General features: G+C 39.6%; 2 protein-coding genes across 4 annotated transcripts in view; both read left to right on the forward strand.

The window, feature by feature from the left end:
- The window catches only part of INTS2 (integrator complex subunit 2), a 45481-nt gene extending 30632 nt beyond the window's left edge, over positions 1–14849 (forward strand). For all 3 annotated transcript variants that reach the window (XM_079797991.1, XM_079797992.1, XM_079797990.1), the window contains exons 19-25: positions 348–473; positions 5726–5924; positions 10090–10341; positions 10687–10794; positions 10928–11033; positions 12198–12374; positions 12476–14849. In XM_079797991.1, the coding sequence (XP_079654117.1) occupies positions 348–473; positions 5726–5924; positions 10090–10341; positions 10687–10794; positions 10928–11033; positions 12198–12374; positions 12476–12645 (1138 nt within the window). In that variant the 3' untranslated portion in view covers positions 12646–14849. The remainder of the gene's footprint in view (positions 1–347; positions 474–5725; positions 5925–10089; positions 10342–10686; positions 10795–10927; positions 11034–12197; positions 12375–12475) is intronic.
- Positions 14850–16220: 1371 nt separating this feature from the next.
- BRIP1 (BRCA1 interacting DNA helicase 1) overlaps positions 16221–18164 on the forward strand; it is a gene marked incomplete at its 3' end in the record, with an annotated part of 210772 nt that continues 208828 nt past the window's right edge. The window contains exon 1 of the mRNA XM_079798665.1: positions 16221–16429. The remainder of the gene's footprint in view (positions 16430–18164) is intronic.

An 18164-nucleotide genomic window follows, 5' to 3' on the forward strand; every position in this document is an offset into this window, starting at 1 on the left:
CTGTTTTATAGATGAGGAAACAGTTCAGACAGGCTCAATTACTTACATAGTCATAGCAAGTATGGTATTACTGAGGATTTAATTTAGATTTTTATTTTAAATGCCATGATTAGTCCATTACAGTGGTGAAGATTTTTGCAACTACTTTGTGTTTAATGTTTTAACTTCATTTGTTTTAGAGACCTAACAATAGGTTAGATTTCTATAGTTTTTAATTTTCGAAGTTCATTCACACCAGTTTTCTATTTCTCCCTTGAATATATCTTTTTAAGATAGAAAGGACTAGATGGCTACATGTTTTAATCATAACATAATTGTTTTTGAACATGTGATTATTTTCTCATCAGGCTGTGGGTAATGACAGTCAATGCACTTCAACCTTCAATAAAGTTTGTTCGACAACAAAAGTATACTCAGAATGACCTGATGATAGATCCTCTCATTGTTCTACGATGTGATCAGAGGGTACACAGGTATGTGTCATTTGAATTTCATTTTTATTATAGGGTTTTACTTTGGAGAGTCAAAGAAATTCAGTTTAAACTTCTATCGAAGGTTCTTGTAGTAACTGGTTCTTGTAGTATGATCTGTGACGTGGTTTTTTTTTTAAGTTGTCTATGTTCATGAACTATATAGTCAGTTTAATATTTAATAGGTGATTAATAAACCTAACCTTAAAGAAATATCATTCTTGTGTTGGCAACCCTCAATAATGGCTGTTTTTTCTCTCAGAACAAGACTAGTAAAGAATAATACCATTTCTGCTACATTGTTGAAAAGGCTTTTAAAGAAATTGATTTATTGTGAACCATTACATGCATTACAACTGTGATCTTTTTGGCATCCTCACTTGCGATGTTAGCTTCACTGAGTCCATATTTGTCTATATTTCCTTGTCAATTGCCAAACTTAATTGCTTTGAAGTGGCTTCACTTCAAGGGGCATAATTAATTAATTCACATCATTAATGTTTGAATTTCTAGTTGCTAAATAATATCAAAGATATATAAGTTGAGGGACCTGCCATCAAAGTCATTAGTACCTGCATAAGACAAATAAATGAAAAGTTAAATAATATGGTCACAGGTAGATGAATGGTATAGTAAGTGAATGCTGTTAAAAGTTCAGGAAAGATGAGGAGGAAGTCAGACCTGAGTAGTATTTTGAAGGATTAAAATAGGATTTAGATGAACAGACTATAATGGTGGTGGTTAGGGGATCAAGGAAGATATTGTGGGCAAAAGAATAGTATAAACAAAAGTGTAAAAGCAAGAATAAAAAGGACTAGCATGGAAGGGTGAGTTTTTAAGAAGAACAATTTTAGAATTGGAATATTAGATTAGGGTCATATTATGGGGAAGCCTTGATTAATAGGCTAATGAGGTCATTTAGGTGATAATTTAAGAAGGGAAGCTTTGCGCTAGGTGGTTTAAAGAAACGACTAAAGACTAACTAGAATATACTCTATAGACTCATCTGCCCTCAAACCTGAGGATAATATTCTTGAAGTGACAAAACCTGCAAAATCAGCCAAATATGATTTGGCGAGCTCAGGGTCTCATAGGAAATAGGAATCAGAAGAATAAATACTAGTAGTGTAAGTGACATTAAATATCTAATAAAAGGAAAACAATCTATATATATAAAAGGCTAATATGCAAAGTGTCCCCTCGGGAGTTTGACCAGAAGACCAGGAGTTTGTTCGCTTGCTATGAGGTGTGCTGACCACCAGGGGGCGGCGCGGAATGAAGGAAGGCCCTGGCAGGCAGCTGGCAGCCAGGGAAGGAAGACCCCGGCCGGCAGCTGGAAGGCCTGGATCGGCCCTGATCGCCGTCTAGGCCTAGGGACCCTACCCATGCATGAATTTCATGCACCGGGCCTCTAGTAATAAAATAACACTTCTAGAAAAAAGCCACTTCTAAAACAATTTATCAGTGTTAAAAATCTACCTAAGTAGGTAACTTTTCACCTGAAATGCTCCAGTTGTTCAGGAAGTTGTTAAATTATGCCATCATATGTATGTAATGTTTTTGTAGCCTGGATTTTTTACTTCACTTCTGAACCTTTTCTCATTTTAATAGATATTCTTATATTAATTGGCCACATGATATCCACATAGATTTGCTTAGCTCAGTCTCTTATTGGATATTTTATTTATTTCTATATTGTTATCAATAGTGCTGTGGTGACTGTTCTATGTACTGAGTATTTCCTCAGAATATATTCTTTAAAAAAAATTTTTTTTTTTTTGGTTAATCCTCACCTGAAAATATTTTTCCCATTGCTTTTGAGAGAGAGTTGAAGGAAGGGAGGGAGAGGGAGAAAGAAAGAGAAAGAAACATTGACATGAGAGAAAAAAACATTGACTGGTTGCTTCCCCTACACACCCTGATGGGGAGCAGGGAGCAAACCAGCAACCCAGGTACATGCCCTTGATCGGGAATTGAACCCACCACACTTAGCTGGGAGTGGGGGTGGAGGAGAGGGGGACAACACTCTAACCACTTAGCAACACTGGCCAGGGCAGAATATATTCTTAAAAATGGGATTATTGGGGCAAAAGTAACACTCATTTTCAGGACTTTTGATCCCAATTTTTTTTAAAAAAATATTTGTATTGATTTCAGAGAGGAAGGAAGAGGGAGAGAGAGAGATAGAAACATCCATGATGAGAGAGAATCATGGATCGGCTGCCTCCTGCAAGTCCCCCACTGGGGATCGAGCCCACAACCCAGGCATGTGCCCTTGACCGGAATCGAACCTGGAACCCTTCAGTCCACAGGCCGACACTCCATCCACTGAGCCAAACCAGCTAGGGCTGATTCCAATTTTAATTGTCATCTAGAAATGCTGAACCAGTTTACATTCTCATAACTATGTTTAATATTTCACACTTCCCTACACTGTTTTATATATTTCCCAATTTCATAGGTGAAAAATGGATTCCTATTTCAATTTATATTTTAGATTGAATATTTTAATGTACTTATTGGCTATTGATATTTCTTCTTTATATTTTAGCCTACCTTTATATTAGATAGCTTATCTTTTTTAAAAATTTTTATTTAAAGAGCTCTTTATAAAGGATATTAGCTCTTTGTATATATACTAGAGGCCTGGTGCATGAAATTCGTGCATGGGGTGTGTGTGTCCCTCAGCCCAGCCTGCACCCTTTCCAACCTGGGACCCCTCGAGGGATGTCCTGCTGCCCGTTTAGGCCTGATCCCAGTAGGATCAGGCCTAAACGGGCAGCCGGACATCCCTCTTACAATCCGGGACTGCTGGCTCCCAACTGCTCGCCTGCCTGCCTTCCTGATTGCCCCTAACCGCTTCTGCCTGACAGCCTGATCACCCCCTAACCACTCCCCTGCCAGCCTGATTGAAGCTTAACTGCTCCCCTGCCAGCCTGATTGCCCCTAACTGCCCTCCTCTGCAGGCCTGGTCACCCCTAACTGCCCTCCCCCCTAATTTCCCTCCCCTGCAGGCCTGGTCCCCCCAAACTGCTCTCTCCTTCAGGCCTGGTTCCCTCCAACTGCCCTTCCCTGCAGGCCCAGTCACCCCCAACTTCCCTCCTCTGCCAGCCTGGTCACCCCTAACTGCCCTCCCCTGCAGGCTTGATCGCCCCCAACTGCCCTCCCTTGCAGGCCTGGTCCCTCCCAACTACCCTCCCCTGCTGGCCTGATCTCCCACAACTGCCCTCCCCTGCAGGCCTGATCCCTCCCAACTGCCCTCCCCTGCTGGCCATCTTGTGGCAGCCATCTTGTGTCCACATGGGGGCAGCCATCTTTGACCACATGGGGGCAGCCATCTTGTGTATTGGAGTGATGGTCAATTTGCATATTACTCTTTTATTAGATAGGATTGCTGTTTTTTCCCCTTATTCTATTGTTTTGTCTTTTAATTTTGTTCATTTAAAAAAATTTATTTTTTAACAAGTGGTCATTCACATGTATTTTAACAAGCCAAACAATATGAAAAGATATACACATATAAAAATTCATGATGTTTAGGATTTGCTTTGCACTAACTCAGTATTGGTGATGGGAAAGTGGATGGAGGTGTAGATGAAATCAGACTAGCCGTGTGTAGATAATTGTTGAAGCTAGTGATGAGTTCTTGGAGGTTCATTATAATATTTCCTCTTTTATGTATATATGGAAGTTTTCATAATATACATTAATAAGTGAATAAATGAGAAGTTTCACAAGAAAAAGGTTCTTCAGGTGAAAAGTCTTGTTCTCTGTTATCTCTACCATACTGTCATTGCTAAAGCAAAATTCCTTTGTCCTCTTTGATCAATCCCAGTTCCATCTCTATAGAAACTTTGATGTCAAAATGGTGTGTATGTAGCTTTACTTTCTATGTATTTAATAATTTATAAATAGAAGTATTTACTTTTTGTTTTGGGTAGTTTTAAAAAATAGTAGCAGTAGTATATTTTGGGAATTATTTTGTTCTTTAAAAAAAAACTTTCTGTGTTCAACGTTTCCCATATTAGTATGCATAGTTCCACCTAATTTGTTTTAACTGTTACGTAGTATTCCATATATAGATTACCAGGCCTGTCCTCCAGAAAAATACAGAATGTCTGGAGGAGAGTTGGAAATTTTTTTTAAAAAAAGCATACTCCAGGTTATTCTTTTTTTTTTTTTTTCCAGGTTATTCTTAATCTTCAATTTTGGGAAACATTGCTATAGTTTATTTAACCATTGACATATTTTTTTCCACTGTAAATACATGCATAGTTATTATAAAAAATGTAGACATTTCACAAAAACCATTGACATACTGATATTTATGGACATTTAAGCTTTCCCAGTGTGTCACATTTGTAAACAAAGCTATAATGCCATTTATGCACACATGTTAGTTCTCTCTGTGATAGACTGAGAAATGGCATTTTAGGGTTTTCTAAGGGCTCGGTTTAAAAATTTTAGTCATTACCAATTTATCTTTTCTGTTTCCTTTTTTATTTATTTTTTCTTTTTTTTTCTTTTTTTTTTTTTTTTAAATTTCTTTATTGATTAAGGTGTCACATGTTTGTCCTCATCCCCCCATTCCCATCCCACACCCCTCCCCATGGGTGCCCCAACCCTCTGTTGAACTTAAGCATTGGTTAGGCTCGTATGCATGCACACAAGACCTTTGGTTGATCTCTCCCTCCTCCCCCCACCCTTCCGTTTCCTTTTTTAAATTTAATTCAGTTATTCAAGGAATGAATAACTGTACTTATTTTATAGATGAGGAAACTGAGGCTCAGTAAATATTTTTTCCAGGTCAAGTGGATAAAGCACTCTTGGAATACAGAGTTGTCTTGCTCCAAACAAGCAAGAGTTAGGAGTAGAAAGAGTAAATATTCTGCTACAGTCTCTTTCATCTTATCAATAATAGAATATTTCTCTTTGAAGACAGCTGCTTTGCATGATCAGATCTAAAAGATTTACTGGTAGTGCCATTTTCTGCAAAATAGAATGTCATTTCTCTAGGACATACATTATACGTTATAGCTGGTAAGAGGAAATAAATACTCGTATATAATCTTGAAATATAGAGAAATAAGACATATTAAACTTTTATTTTGAGAATGAATATTTCAGTGGGAAAAGTGTTACTTTTCTCTTTTCAGGTTTTTCAGGTAATATTCAAGTTAAACTAATTGGTCATGTTGTGGCTAATGTATACATTTATGTTCTTTCTCATGTATTTTTCTTCCTTCTGTATATAGATGCCCCCCACTGATGGATATCACTCTACACATGTTGAATGGATATCTTCTTGCGTCCAAAGCTTACCTGAGTGCTCATCTGAAGGAAACAGCAGAGCAGGACAGGTCTTCCCAGAATAATACATTAGGGTTAGTTGGACAAACCGATGGCCCAGAAGTTACTAGAGAAGAATTGAAAAATGCATTACTGGCTGCTCAGGTAATAAAGTAAAATTTAGTAAAAAAGGGCAAGTGCTTCACTATTAATATAATCAGTTAAGTAGAAGGCATATTATGCTCTCTCTGTACAAAGGTGACATATTGTGCATTCCTTTTTTTACAGAATATAATATAATGGTGTTACCTTTGCTTCTAAATATCAGGTGGACTGTATTACTAAAATCAGAAATAATATGATACTAATTTTTTTTATCCTCACCCAAAGATTTGGGAGGAAGGAAGAGAGAGAGAGAGAGAGAGAGAGAGAGAGAGAGAGAGAGAGAGAGGGAGAGAGAAAGAGAGAAGGGAGAAACATTGATGTGAGAAATATCGATTGGTTGCCTCCTGTTTTCGCCCTGACTGGGGATCGAACCTGCAACCTAGGTATGTCCCCTGACTGGAAATTGAACCCAAAACCTTTTTGGTGTATAGGATGATGCTCCAATCAACTAAGACACTCAGCCAGGGCTTCATGATACTAATATAATAGACATTTAAATCAGATTTACATTTTAAAAAACATAAAACTCTGCTTCTTAAAATCAAATGGTGGCCCTAGCCAATTTGGCTCAATGGATAGAACGTTGGCCTGCAGACTGAAGGGTCCCAGGTTTGATTCCGGTCAAGGGCACGTGCCTGGATTGCAGGCTCGATCCCCAGTAGGGGGCGTACAGGAGGCAGCTGATCAATGATTCTCTTTCATCATTGATGTTTCTATCTTTCTCCCTCTCCCTTCCTCACTGAAATCAATAAAAACATATTTTAAAAAAATTAAATGGTGGAGACAAACAGAACAAAAAATAGATAGTATATATACAGAGTAGGGCAAAAGTAGGTTTATAGGTGTATGCGAAACAGTTTATTTTTGTGTTATTTACTAGAGGCCTGGTGCACGAATTCATGCACTGGTGGGGTCCCTCGGAGTGGGGGGGATCAGGCCCCAGCTTTCTCCACCAGCTTTGCAGCCCCGCAGCCCCGCCTGGCACCCTGCCTTGGTCTGGTGCCGCTCCCTCACCTGTTCCACCATCCCACCTGCGGGGCATTCATCAGTGCCGGGCCCCCCACCCGGCTCCCTCAGCGCCTGGGGGCCGGGCGGCGGCCCTGCTCCCCTCCGCTGCTGCCACTGGTCACTGTCTGTGGGGCAATAGGCAGGGCAATCAGGCCCCAACTCACACCCGACTTGGCGTGGCACACTGCCTGCTCACCTGCTCCACCATCCCGCCAAGGTCCCGCTCTTGTCGGGCCCATCGGGGCTGGCAGCGCCTCCACTGCCGCCTGCTGCCAGTGCCCCCTGGTGGTCACTGCATGTCATAGCGAGCAGTCGAACTCCCAGTCAAGGGGACAATTTGCTTATTAGGCTTTTATTATATAGGATTAACTAGAGGCCTGGTGCATGAATTTGTGCATGGGTGGGGTCCAGCTGGCCTACCCTGATTGGGGCTGATTGGGCCAGGCCAGCCAGGGGTAGGGGCTGTGAGGGGTAGGGCCTGATTGGGATAGGGGGCTGATCAGGGGTGGGGCAGGCCGGGGGCAGGGGCTGCGGGCGGTTGGCCGGCTGGCCCCACTCCCTGGTTGAACTCCCAGTCAAATACCCGGTTGAGGGGACAATTTGCATATTAGCCTTTTAATATATAGGATTATATTATTTTCCATATGAACAACTATAAACCTACTTTTGCCCACCTCTGCATATCATAAAATGTCAAGCAGTGTTAAGTATTATGATAAGAGAAGAAGTTCAATTTTATATTTTGAAAAATTTTGTAACAATGTAGAATTTTACTGAAGCCTTAAGTAGTCGTTTTGAATAGTATAGGAGATGTGAGATGATTAAATGGAAAGAAATTTGAGGTCTGCAAAGTAGAAATATTTTCTTAGTTTAAAATATATTTTCTGAAATCTTTTCATTGGTAATAGGAGAAAAGAATAATATAGTTCCACAATCCCTTATCTGTAATACAGATATCCAAAAGGCTATGGAAACTGAGGCTTTTTTTTGGTAATTCAATTGGCAGAAAAACATGACCTCATTTTTGACAAACTTGACCTGAATTGATGTGAAACTATTTATGGCAAACTATTTATAGCCTTTATTCCACTTAAGGTGAATATTGGTATGTTTGCTGCAAAAATATAAATATGTTTGATTATAATGTGCTACCCTAGTCTCTGCTGGTAGCATTATATAATATTTCAATAAAAATAATTCTGAGTTTGAAAATAAATCTGGCCCTCAGTTTCCAGTAAGGCATTGAGAATCTTGAATCTTTTTTTTTTTTTTTGGCGGTGGGCAGTTTATTCCACATCATGCAGACACTGACCCACACGCTCAAGCGGTTAAAAATAATACATTGAACCACACGGCGTCTCTCCCCCCACGTCCCTGGAGACATAGAAGACACTTGGCTGAGTGGGTTGGGGTCCGAGGGTCCAAAAGCCTCCGTCCTGGGACCAGCGGTGTGGGCCCGGGTGGTGATGTGGGCCCAGGTGGTGGGGCAGGTCCTTTCCCCCAGAGGAAAGTGCAGAGACAGGGCCGAGGCCCAGGCATTGAGAATCTTAATAGCTACCATTTATATAATGCTTACTATATACTGGGTACTATTCTAAGTTCTTTATGTATATTAACTTATTTAATCTTCACAACCAACTTACAAGGTATGGAGTATTATTATCTCCATTTTTAAAGGAGAATAAGACCCAGAGAGGTTAAGTGACTTGCTCAAAGTTACACATCTAGTAAGTGGCAGAACTAGGATCCAAGCCTGAGCAGTCTGGCTCCAAAGAACAAATATAAACAAAACAAAACATAACAACCCCAAATCAAGAACCCTACAAGCCAAGAATTATGATTACAAAGCAAAGCTAACCTTACTTTATAAGTGATTCTAATGTAAGCCTAACCTTACTTTATAATCAAGTTTTTAATTAGATGAAGGAATTGCTTTATTCAGACAATGTCTGTCTTTTAGAGATGCATGTCATACATTAATTTTTTTTTATTCCTTCCGGTGAGATGAGAGTGATTATAGTTTTCCTTTACATGTAGGGGTGTTAAGGAAAGCCCCCCTTAAGGAACTACTATTCTATGAAATGACACTCCAGCTTGTAGACTGAGCAACATTGAGTTGCACAGGTGGAATGGATGGCAAGGTAGAATTTTTCCTTGTAAAACCAGGGCCTTAAAAAGCCCATCTTCAAATTAAAAGGGAAAAAAGCTTTGGGAAGTGACTTTTAGGCATTAATTATTAACCACCATCTTTAGAGGAATTAATTAGCTGGTAGCCAGGTGAGAAAAAGAGGATAATACAGGATAGGGTAATACTGGGAGAAGTAGGAATTTACGAGGAAGGAAAGGACATTTTAAAAAATATATACTTTTATTGATTTCAGAGAGAGGAAGGAGAAGGAGAGACAGAAACATCAATGATGAGAGAGAATCATTGATCGGCTGCCTCCTGCACACCCCCTACTGGGGATTGAGCCTGCAACCTGGGCATGTGCCCTGACCGGGAATCGAACCGTGACCTCCTAATTCAGTGGTCGGCAAACCGCAGCTTGCGAGCCACATGCGGCTCTTTGGCCCCTTGAGTGTGGCTCTTCCATAAAATACCACGTGTGGGCACGCCCGTACAGTGCGATTGAAACTTCGTGGCCGATGCGCAGAAGTCAGTTTTCGGCTCTCAAAAGAAATTTCAATCGTTGTACTGTTGATATTTGGCTTTGTTGGCTAATGAGTTTGCCGACCACTGTCCTAGTTCATGGGTTGGCTCTCAACCACTGAACCATGCTGTCTGGGCAGAAAGAACATTTTGGTAGAAGTCATTTTTTTTGCCTATGGCCTGTTTTGGATGTCACTGAATCAGAAAACTCTTCTAGTAGATATTCTTAAACTGGAGTCTATGGGATATGTGACCAGCCTAAATTGATGCAGTATGTTTGTTTATATATGTTAATTTTTATAGGGAGAGGATGTAGTTTTCTTCAGATTCTTAAAAGGGTTTATAACCCTAAAAAAGTTGAGACCCACTGCCCTATAGATTGCTCACTTTTCCCCTAGAAGTACCTTTGTTATAATTTTAACTTCTGTTCATGTGAAAACAAAATCAGATTTGTTTCAAATAAACTTCTCAGAAACTTCTGAAATTCACTGTTTTATTTGCTTGTAGGATAGTGCAGCTGTCCAGATTCTCTTGGAGATTTGCTTACCTACTGAAGAGGAGAAAGCAAAGGGTGTCAATCCAGACAGCTTGCTAAGGAATGTTCAAAGTGTTATTACTACCAGCACTCCAAATAAGGGAATGGAGGAAGGAGAAGACAATTTGCTTTGTAACCTTCGAGAAGTTCAGTGCCTTATCTGTTGTCTCTTGCACCAAATGTACATTGCAGATCCCAACATTGCTAAGCTTGTTCACTTTCAGGTCTGTTTTTAAAGAATGATGCTTTATGGTTGAACTTTGTTGTTTTTTTTTGGGGGGTGGTGGTGGAGGGTTTGAATACTAAATTAATAGGAATCATTTAGAAATAGGAGATAACACAAATAATCATGTTCCTCTGCAATATGGAGAAAAATCAGATTAATTTTAGATTTTATTTCAGCCTGTTAAAGTGTTTAGATAATTTATTCTAGTGCATCAGAAAGGTGAAATGCCGGGATAGATAGCAACTTTTACATAAAGGAAGTGAAACCTTCCTTTATATTTTTATCTGTATTGGACCTACACTTATTTTCTTTATATCTTTTCCCTCCTTTCTTGTTGGGATAGGGCTATCCATGTGAACTTTTGCCTCTGACGGTCGCAGGCATTCCATCTATGCACATCTGTCTGGATTTCATACCTGAGCTTATTGCACAGCCAGAACTTGAAAAACAGGTAATGAGCATTTAGAGCTTTAGATAAGTTTTGATCTCTCTCTAGTCTTGCTAGTTATGTAAAACATTTAATAATTTTTTAACACTTAGAGACATTCTTCAGAAACATGTAATATTTGGATTTTGTATTGCAGATATTTGCTATCCAGTTGCTTTCCCATTTGTGTATCCAGTATGCATTACCAAAGTCACTCAGTGTGGCTCGCTTAGCTGTCAATGTCATGGGAACTTTGCTGACAGGTGTGTAGCCAACCAACATCAGTGAGAAAACTTCTAACATAGAGAAGTACATAGTTTTTCTGAATTTAGTGACACTGTTTTCTGTGTCACTAATAGGTTTAATTTATGCCATCTTGTGAAAATTTTTCTATTATAAATGTGATTTACAGTGTAGAGATGAATAGGTAGGCAAACTGTATCGTTCATTTTGTGAATGACTATGTATAGGTTTATAATAAATAATAAGCTTCCCACACTTTATAAATGGAAATCAGATGTACTTTCTGAATGTAATTATATCAATAGAAAACAAATTACAATTATTACAAATGCTTAGAGTTCCAGAAAAACATAGTCCTATGTATAAATAAGACACATAAATTAGTTGTTTTCTTAAGTTCTAAAACATACCCTAACATTTTAACCACCTTCCGGTTCCTAGAGTAAAATAGTATGAAAATAAACTACTTTAAAAGATATGAACTATAATTTAATTTTGTAAAATAATGCCTTAGTTAATTTTATATTCTTTTTCAGTGCTCCCATAATACCCTGCTCGTTTTTCTTTCCATTGTATTCACCTCATGTTATAATTATTTGTAGTGGTTAAGAGCTTAAAGCCCGAGTTGAATCATAACTCTACCACTAACTGGCTATGTGGCCTTGAACAAATGTATTAAACTATATATATATATATTTGTGTGTGTGTGTGTGTGTGTTAATTGATTTTAGGGAGCGAGAGAAAGAGAAAAGAACATCAGTTTGTTGTCCCACTTATATATGCATTGATTGATTATTGTATGTGCCCTGACCAGGGATTGAACCCTCAACCTTGATGTATCAGGAATGATGTTCCAACCAATTGAGCTACCAGCCAGGGATAAACTATGTTTTATTTACGAGTTTTCTCATATAAAAATAGGTAACAGTATAGTACTTTCCTCATTCATAAGATTATGAGAATTACATGAAATAATGCAGGTGATACACTTATCACAGTGCGTGGGCATAAGAATTTCTATGTTGGACAATGGCTGACTACTGGATTGTGAGCTCCCTAAAGGCAGGGGCTGGCCCTGTCTTAGAAAACAGTATCCTCAGCACAAACGTGGTACTTGTATATTGTATAGGCCATGTATGTTGAATTTATACCTGTAAAGATAAAAATTGTTTCATTCTTTCCAGTTTTAACACAGGCTAAGCGATATGCTTTTTTCATGCCAACTCTGCCAAGTTTGGTCTCTTTTTGTCGAGCATTTCCTCCACTGTATGAGGATATTATGTCTTTGCTGATCCAAATAGGGCAAGTCTGTGCCTCCGATGTTGCCACTCAGACAAGAGACATTGATCCAATTATTACACGTAAGTAGTAACTTATTTTCAGACTTGTTTTAATATCTCAAACAGACAAAACCCTTTTTAGATTTCTTGCCTTAATTAAAATTTTTTCCATATGTTTTTAGGTCTTCAACAAATAAAGGAGAAACCAAGTGCATGGTCTGGAATCTGTAAAGATTCATCTTACAAAAATGGATCCAGGGACACTGGAAGCATGGATCCTGATGTACAGCTCTGTCATTGTATTGAAAGCACAATAATTGAAATAATAAACATGAGTGTTAGTGGAATTTAAAAAAAAAAAAATGAAGATGGTTGCTACATATACCCAATATGAATCTGTATCTTATAACAACTCTAAACTGAATGGGAACAGTACCGCCTTGGAATCAGTAAAATGGTTCAATTCAACATGAATACAATTTAGAACTCTCTTGAGAATTATGCTTGCTTGTATTTGATTGGCAGTTCTTTGGATCTACTTTGCTGGTATGTTTATATTGTAGTAGCCGAGCCTCCCCCCCCCCCCCCCGCCCCGCCCCCCCATTGGGAGCACATTTAAACAACTTATTACTGGAAAGTGAATTTGTCTTTGTATTTATCTTTTGAAGTAAAGAAAAACTGCCATGCCTTTAATTTCTTATAAAAATGAGTTGGTGGGTAGTCCTAGTGTTTATTTTAGCTGTGAGCTAGTAACAAAGTGTGACAATTATGCAATGATGAGAGGGAGAAAAAGGAGAATTCAGGAAAAATTAGGAATTTAAATACCCAAATAGAAATCTCTAAAACTTGCAATGCAAGTAATAGTAATGCAAGATCAAATTCCAGTTCTCAAGAAATGGTATTGAGAAGGCTTTAAAAAGAGGCAAATAGCTTTTTGTAAATGATTTTCATGGAATTACAGGTGAGGATTTTAGGATTTTTACATATTTGCTTCAATTTTTTACTAATATGTAAAGCCATATGTTTAAAGAGATACTTGAATAATTTGGGATTTTAAGATACTGGTTTAAAAGTGTATACAGAAATATCTTTGTGCAGAGAAGAACCTGAAAGGAGGGTCTCATTTAGTTTTTTTAAAATTTATTTTTATAATGCTTTACTAACTTATCTAATGGTCAGAAATACATTGGTACCTATTTAAGTTTTAGAGTAATACAACCCATTACATTAAAGAGCTCTTGGTTTGTCATTAGGATTATAATTCACATAATAATCTTAGAAGATCTTTGACTAAGAAAATGTATACAATGTTTGGACCTCAGGAAAAATAAGAAAAACAAACAAACAAATGGAAAATACCATGTTGCTGAAGGATTTTGCATTCCTTTGTTAGTAACTCCCATTATTAGGTAGATGCATTCAGGTAATCCAGAATCCTCATTTTATTTTCTTAATTAAGTATTCAATGTAGAAGGTACTTCTCTTTGCTTTCTGAGATATAACTGAATGACAGATATTCCCTTCTATTGCCCCCACTTGAAACAGACCCCTTCACTTATAAAAGAAATTAGGCAGGCTAATAAGAAAGCGTGGTTTTTAAGAAATTAAACTTCAGCCTTTTTACTAGCAAGTAGTCACATCTCATTTTCCTCCTTTTAAAATGGGATTACTACTGGCCCTACCTCATAAGGGTATTATATGAGAACTAATTTGTAGCTGTTTCAAATCATGAAGTGTACAGTATTATAGATGGTAGCTGCTTAATGTTCGATTAAGTAATTTTTGTGAAAAATAAAAGCATTTAAAAAATACCATTAGAATTTTCATATTTTTAAACAAGGCCGTTTTGTAGTCTTTTAAAATTAAATACTCCTGCTCCTGAGGCTTTGGAATATTTTGTGAGTAGGTAACCAACCTCTAGGAATTCAGAAAAGGTTGAACTATGTTTTCTAACTGAATGCAGTGCACATTCTTGGATAATTTTTCAAAGACTGGTCAAAACCTGCTGTGTTAAAATAATAACATATGCTGTTTTTCATCAGATTTGTTGATGATGTAAATAAAATGTGTAAATATATTAGTAAATGCTAATATTCATGTATTTTAAGTTAAGGTTATAAAATTTGTCAAAATGTGATTTTTTTTTTATTCAAGTGAAAACAGATGTGTGCAGCTATTTTGAATATTGGTTTATAAACATTCATCTTTATCAAATGCAGTTGTATTTTTTGTTTCATTTCACTACTGTTAATCTGAAAGGAACAGTTCAAGGAATTGGAATCTAGGACTGTGTGGCTTCAGAGCATAGGTGAATCTATTTCTGTTGTGCCACATACATCAAATGGCAACACAAGCTTAGAGTCTGTTGAGCGCTTTAGAAATTTAGGCAAGAAGAATCAGAGTAGTTATCCTGGAGCAGTTACTTAAAAGATATTTTAAAAACTTGTAGCCTGACTGTCTTGGCTCAGTGGTTGAGCATGAACCTATGAACCAGGAGGTCACTGTTTGATTCCCAGTGTGGGGCGAGCAGGAGGCAACCGATCAATGATTCTCTCTCATCATGATGTTTTTATCTCTCTTGCTCTTCTTCTCTGAAATAAATAAAAATGTAATTTAAAAAATTATAAAAGAATAACAATTTGAAGGTATACTTAGAGATTTATTTTTATAAATTATCCGTTATTCCATTGTCTTAATAAATTACAGTTTTGTACCTTCCCTTCATCTTTGCTTATATTTTCATATAATTCTTAATACCCAGTGCGGAGTCTTTTTTTAAATTTAACTTTAGATGGAATTTGTTTGCAGGCTGCTTAGTTTTTATAATTATTTTATGGGCTTCATACTGATTGAATTGATATAACCATCTCCCTATTACTAGGCTGGGAAGTTTATAGTCGCGTTCCCCCCCTCCCCCGCCCCTCCCCCCCCAGTATTATACTAGACACTGATCAACTAAGGTATTGTTAATTTTTCTTTCTTAAAGATTACTTCTTTAGGATAAATTTCTCAGCCTGAAATTACTAAATTAAAGAGTAAAGTTTATTTTTATGACTTAAGTTTTGTCGTTTGGGGAAGATGTGAGACTCTCCTCCTGCTTCTCCCTCCTGCAGCACACCTCTCTCCCCAAAGTAGTTTCCCGAATTTGAGAAACTAGTTGGTTTTCCTTTTCTGGTACACTATTTGAGCCGAGTTTAGGCTTTACAGAATGAAAAAATTTTTTTTGGCGAGACGATTAACCGCCTACCTTTGAGAAAACTGAAGTGTACTCTTGGCAAAGAAGAATAAATTGATTTTTAGGAGGGATAAGTCTTAACGGAGGTAGACGTAAGTGATCTGGTGCTGGAGAGACCTCGAGAGCGCTTCTCTGGTTGAATTTGGTATCTGGGAATCCTTGATGATTGAGATATTGTAGCCCGTAGTCACGAACCTTTCCCCTCGTTCGGTTCAGTAGACCAGCCATTCCAGCCTCGTTCTTTTCCATACCCTGGGCACTCTATTATATTCAAGTTCGGAATTTTGAATCCAGCGGCGTTGAAGAACGCTTAGAGGAGAGGTCGGCAAGGCTCAAAGGTGTATCCTCTCCGTTCATCTACAGACCTTAAGAATAACATTTCTAGCTTCCCAAGAAACCGACACGCGGCTTAAACCACCGGTTGCCAAAAGTCAAACGGAGCTGCCTCTCGAAATCCCTGGGATTGGCGCGGCGTCTTTCGCTTTTTCCCAGTTCGTCTTCCGGTGCCGCCAATTATCGCGGGTCGAAGGATATTGCGAGGCTTCCATTGGGCGCAGAAATTCCCGTGCCCTGGGATTGGTTGCTTGATGTCTAGCCTTGGCGTGTGATTGGTTTGTGTGTGCTCGTCCAGGCGATTGGGTGCCGGGAGTCGAGGGGGTGGGAGGCGGGAATTCGTCGGGGAGAGTGGTGCCGGGGACTGAGGAGAACTGGGGGAGAGGAAAAGTTAGGCGGCGCGGGCCCGCGACCAGGCCCGGGGAGCTGCAGCCTAGCGAGGGAGGGGGAGGCTGTGACCTTTCCTCGGCGCCAGCGCTCCGCTTTGTTTGCTCGCCGACATCGTGTCCTCTTCTCCTGTGAGGCGGAGCCCAGGCAGCGTTGCTTCGGTTTTCCTCAGACCTGGCAAGTCTGTCACCCGTGGGGAGAGGGCTTTCACCTGCCGGAGGGGCGCCTTCTGCTGCCGCCCAGCCGCCCGGCGGGCTCTGCGCTGTGGGCGGGATCCCCTGCGCCTCCGGGGTCTTACCGGGCTCCGGGAGAAGGGCAGTGGGCGGAAGCAAACCTGGGAGGAGGGAGCCTGTCCTCCCCCTCTTAGAGCGGAGGCCTGTTATTGGCCGCAGGGGGCGACAGCGGCTGGCAGTCCCCCCTCCCCCCTTATGTAGGGGAAGCTACCCCATTTTGAGAAGCTTTTTGCCACAATTGGGGCGGGGGGGATGGGTTGATTTCTTGGTTATAGCTGAGTAACTAGGCCAGCGTGGAGTGGTCGGTTTCAGAACCAGGGGTTAGATTCCACCAGATTTAATTCTCAGAGCCTCAGAGATAGAGTCACTAACTATTAGGTTAGAATAGTGGTTGTTGCCCTAGCCGTTTTGGCTCAGTGGATAGAGCGTAGGCCTGCGCACTGAAGGGTCCCGGGTTCGGTTCTGGGTTCGGTTCCGGTCCAGGGCATGTACTGCGGTTGCAGGCTCCCCGCCCTGGTCGGGGACAATGCGGGAGGCAGCCAATCGATGTGTCTTTCTCACATCGGTGTTTCCTCCCTATTTCTCCCTCTCCTTTCCACTCTCTCTAAAAATCAATGGGAAAAAAATCCTTGAATGAGGATATATATATATATATATATATATATATATATATATCTCCTAAACTTCTCTGGGAACACATTAGCAGTGGTTAAGGTTGTTATTGGCTTCAATCTATGGAATTGCTGTTTTAACCATCCCTCCATCCCTAGATTGAATTTACCTTCCCCTCCCCCCCTCTGTTGCAAATAATTTATCACTTGATAACAGTGTATGTCATTTCCCCCTGGATTTTCAGTTATTTCCTTAGGATATGTTTCTGGGAATGAGAAACCTATGGACTTTCTCTTGGGAAAAATGCAGCTATGCACAGAAACTTTTCCATGCACTATCAGGAGGTCACAGTCTCCGAATGACACCTGTGGATCCGAGGTTAAGAAAGGGTGGTTCAGAAGAGGCAGAGATTAAAGGCGGTCACTTCCTCTGTGTCTGATACTGGAGTTTAGACTCATTCTGTAGTTACCTTATTCTTAACTCAGTGCTTGGTTAATTTGCATAGAATCCTATCAGATAGATAATATCTCCATTTCACAGGCTCTGAGACCTTCCGGGCGTCCTCAAACTACGGCCGTGGGCCACATGCGGGTGTTTTTGCCCTTTTGTTTTTTTACTTCAAAATAAGATATGTGCAGTGTGCACAGGAATTTGTTCATAGTTTTTTTTAAACTACAGTCCGGCCCTCCAACGGTCTGAGGGACAGTGAACTGGCCCCCTGTTTAAACAGTTTGAGGACCCCTGCTACGCGATTCACACAGTGAAATTCAAACTTAGGCTTGCCTGACTCCAAAGCCCACTTCTTTCCATTATACCATACTGTCCTTTAAGTAAGAATTATTGCACACCTGCTATATGCCAAGGAGTTTTTCTCCTTACACCATTTTGAAATGAAGCATTGTTACAGGTAAGGATCTTAGTCTAGAGAAATGAAGAGACATGATCAAGGTACATGTGGGAGTTGTCACAATCTGACCTAGAACTTTGATTTCCTAACTCCTGGTCCACAGCTTTGGCAGAGTAGGGATACACAGCCAGGTGTGTTAGATTCCAAGACTGCTCTCAGGGGCG

The sequence above is a fragment of the Cnephaeus nilssonii genome (genome assembly GCF_951640355.1).
Source record: "Cnephaeus nilssonii genome assembly, chromosome: 19".
Classification (NCBI taxonomy): domain Eukaryota; kingdom Metazoa; phylum Chordata; class Mammalia; order Chiroptera; family Vespertilionidae; genus Cnephaeus; species Cnephaeus nilssonii.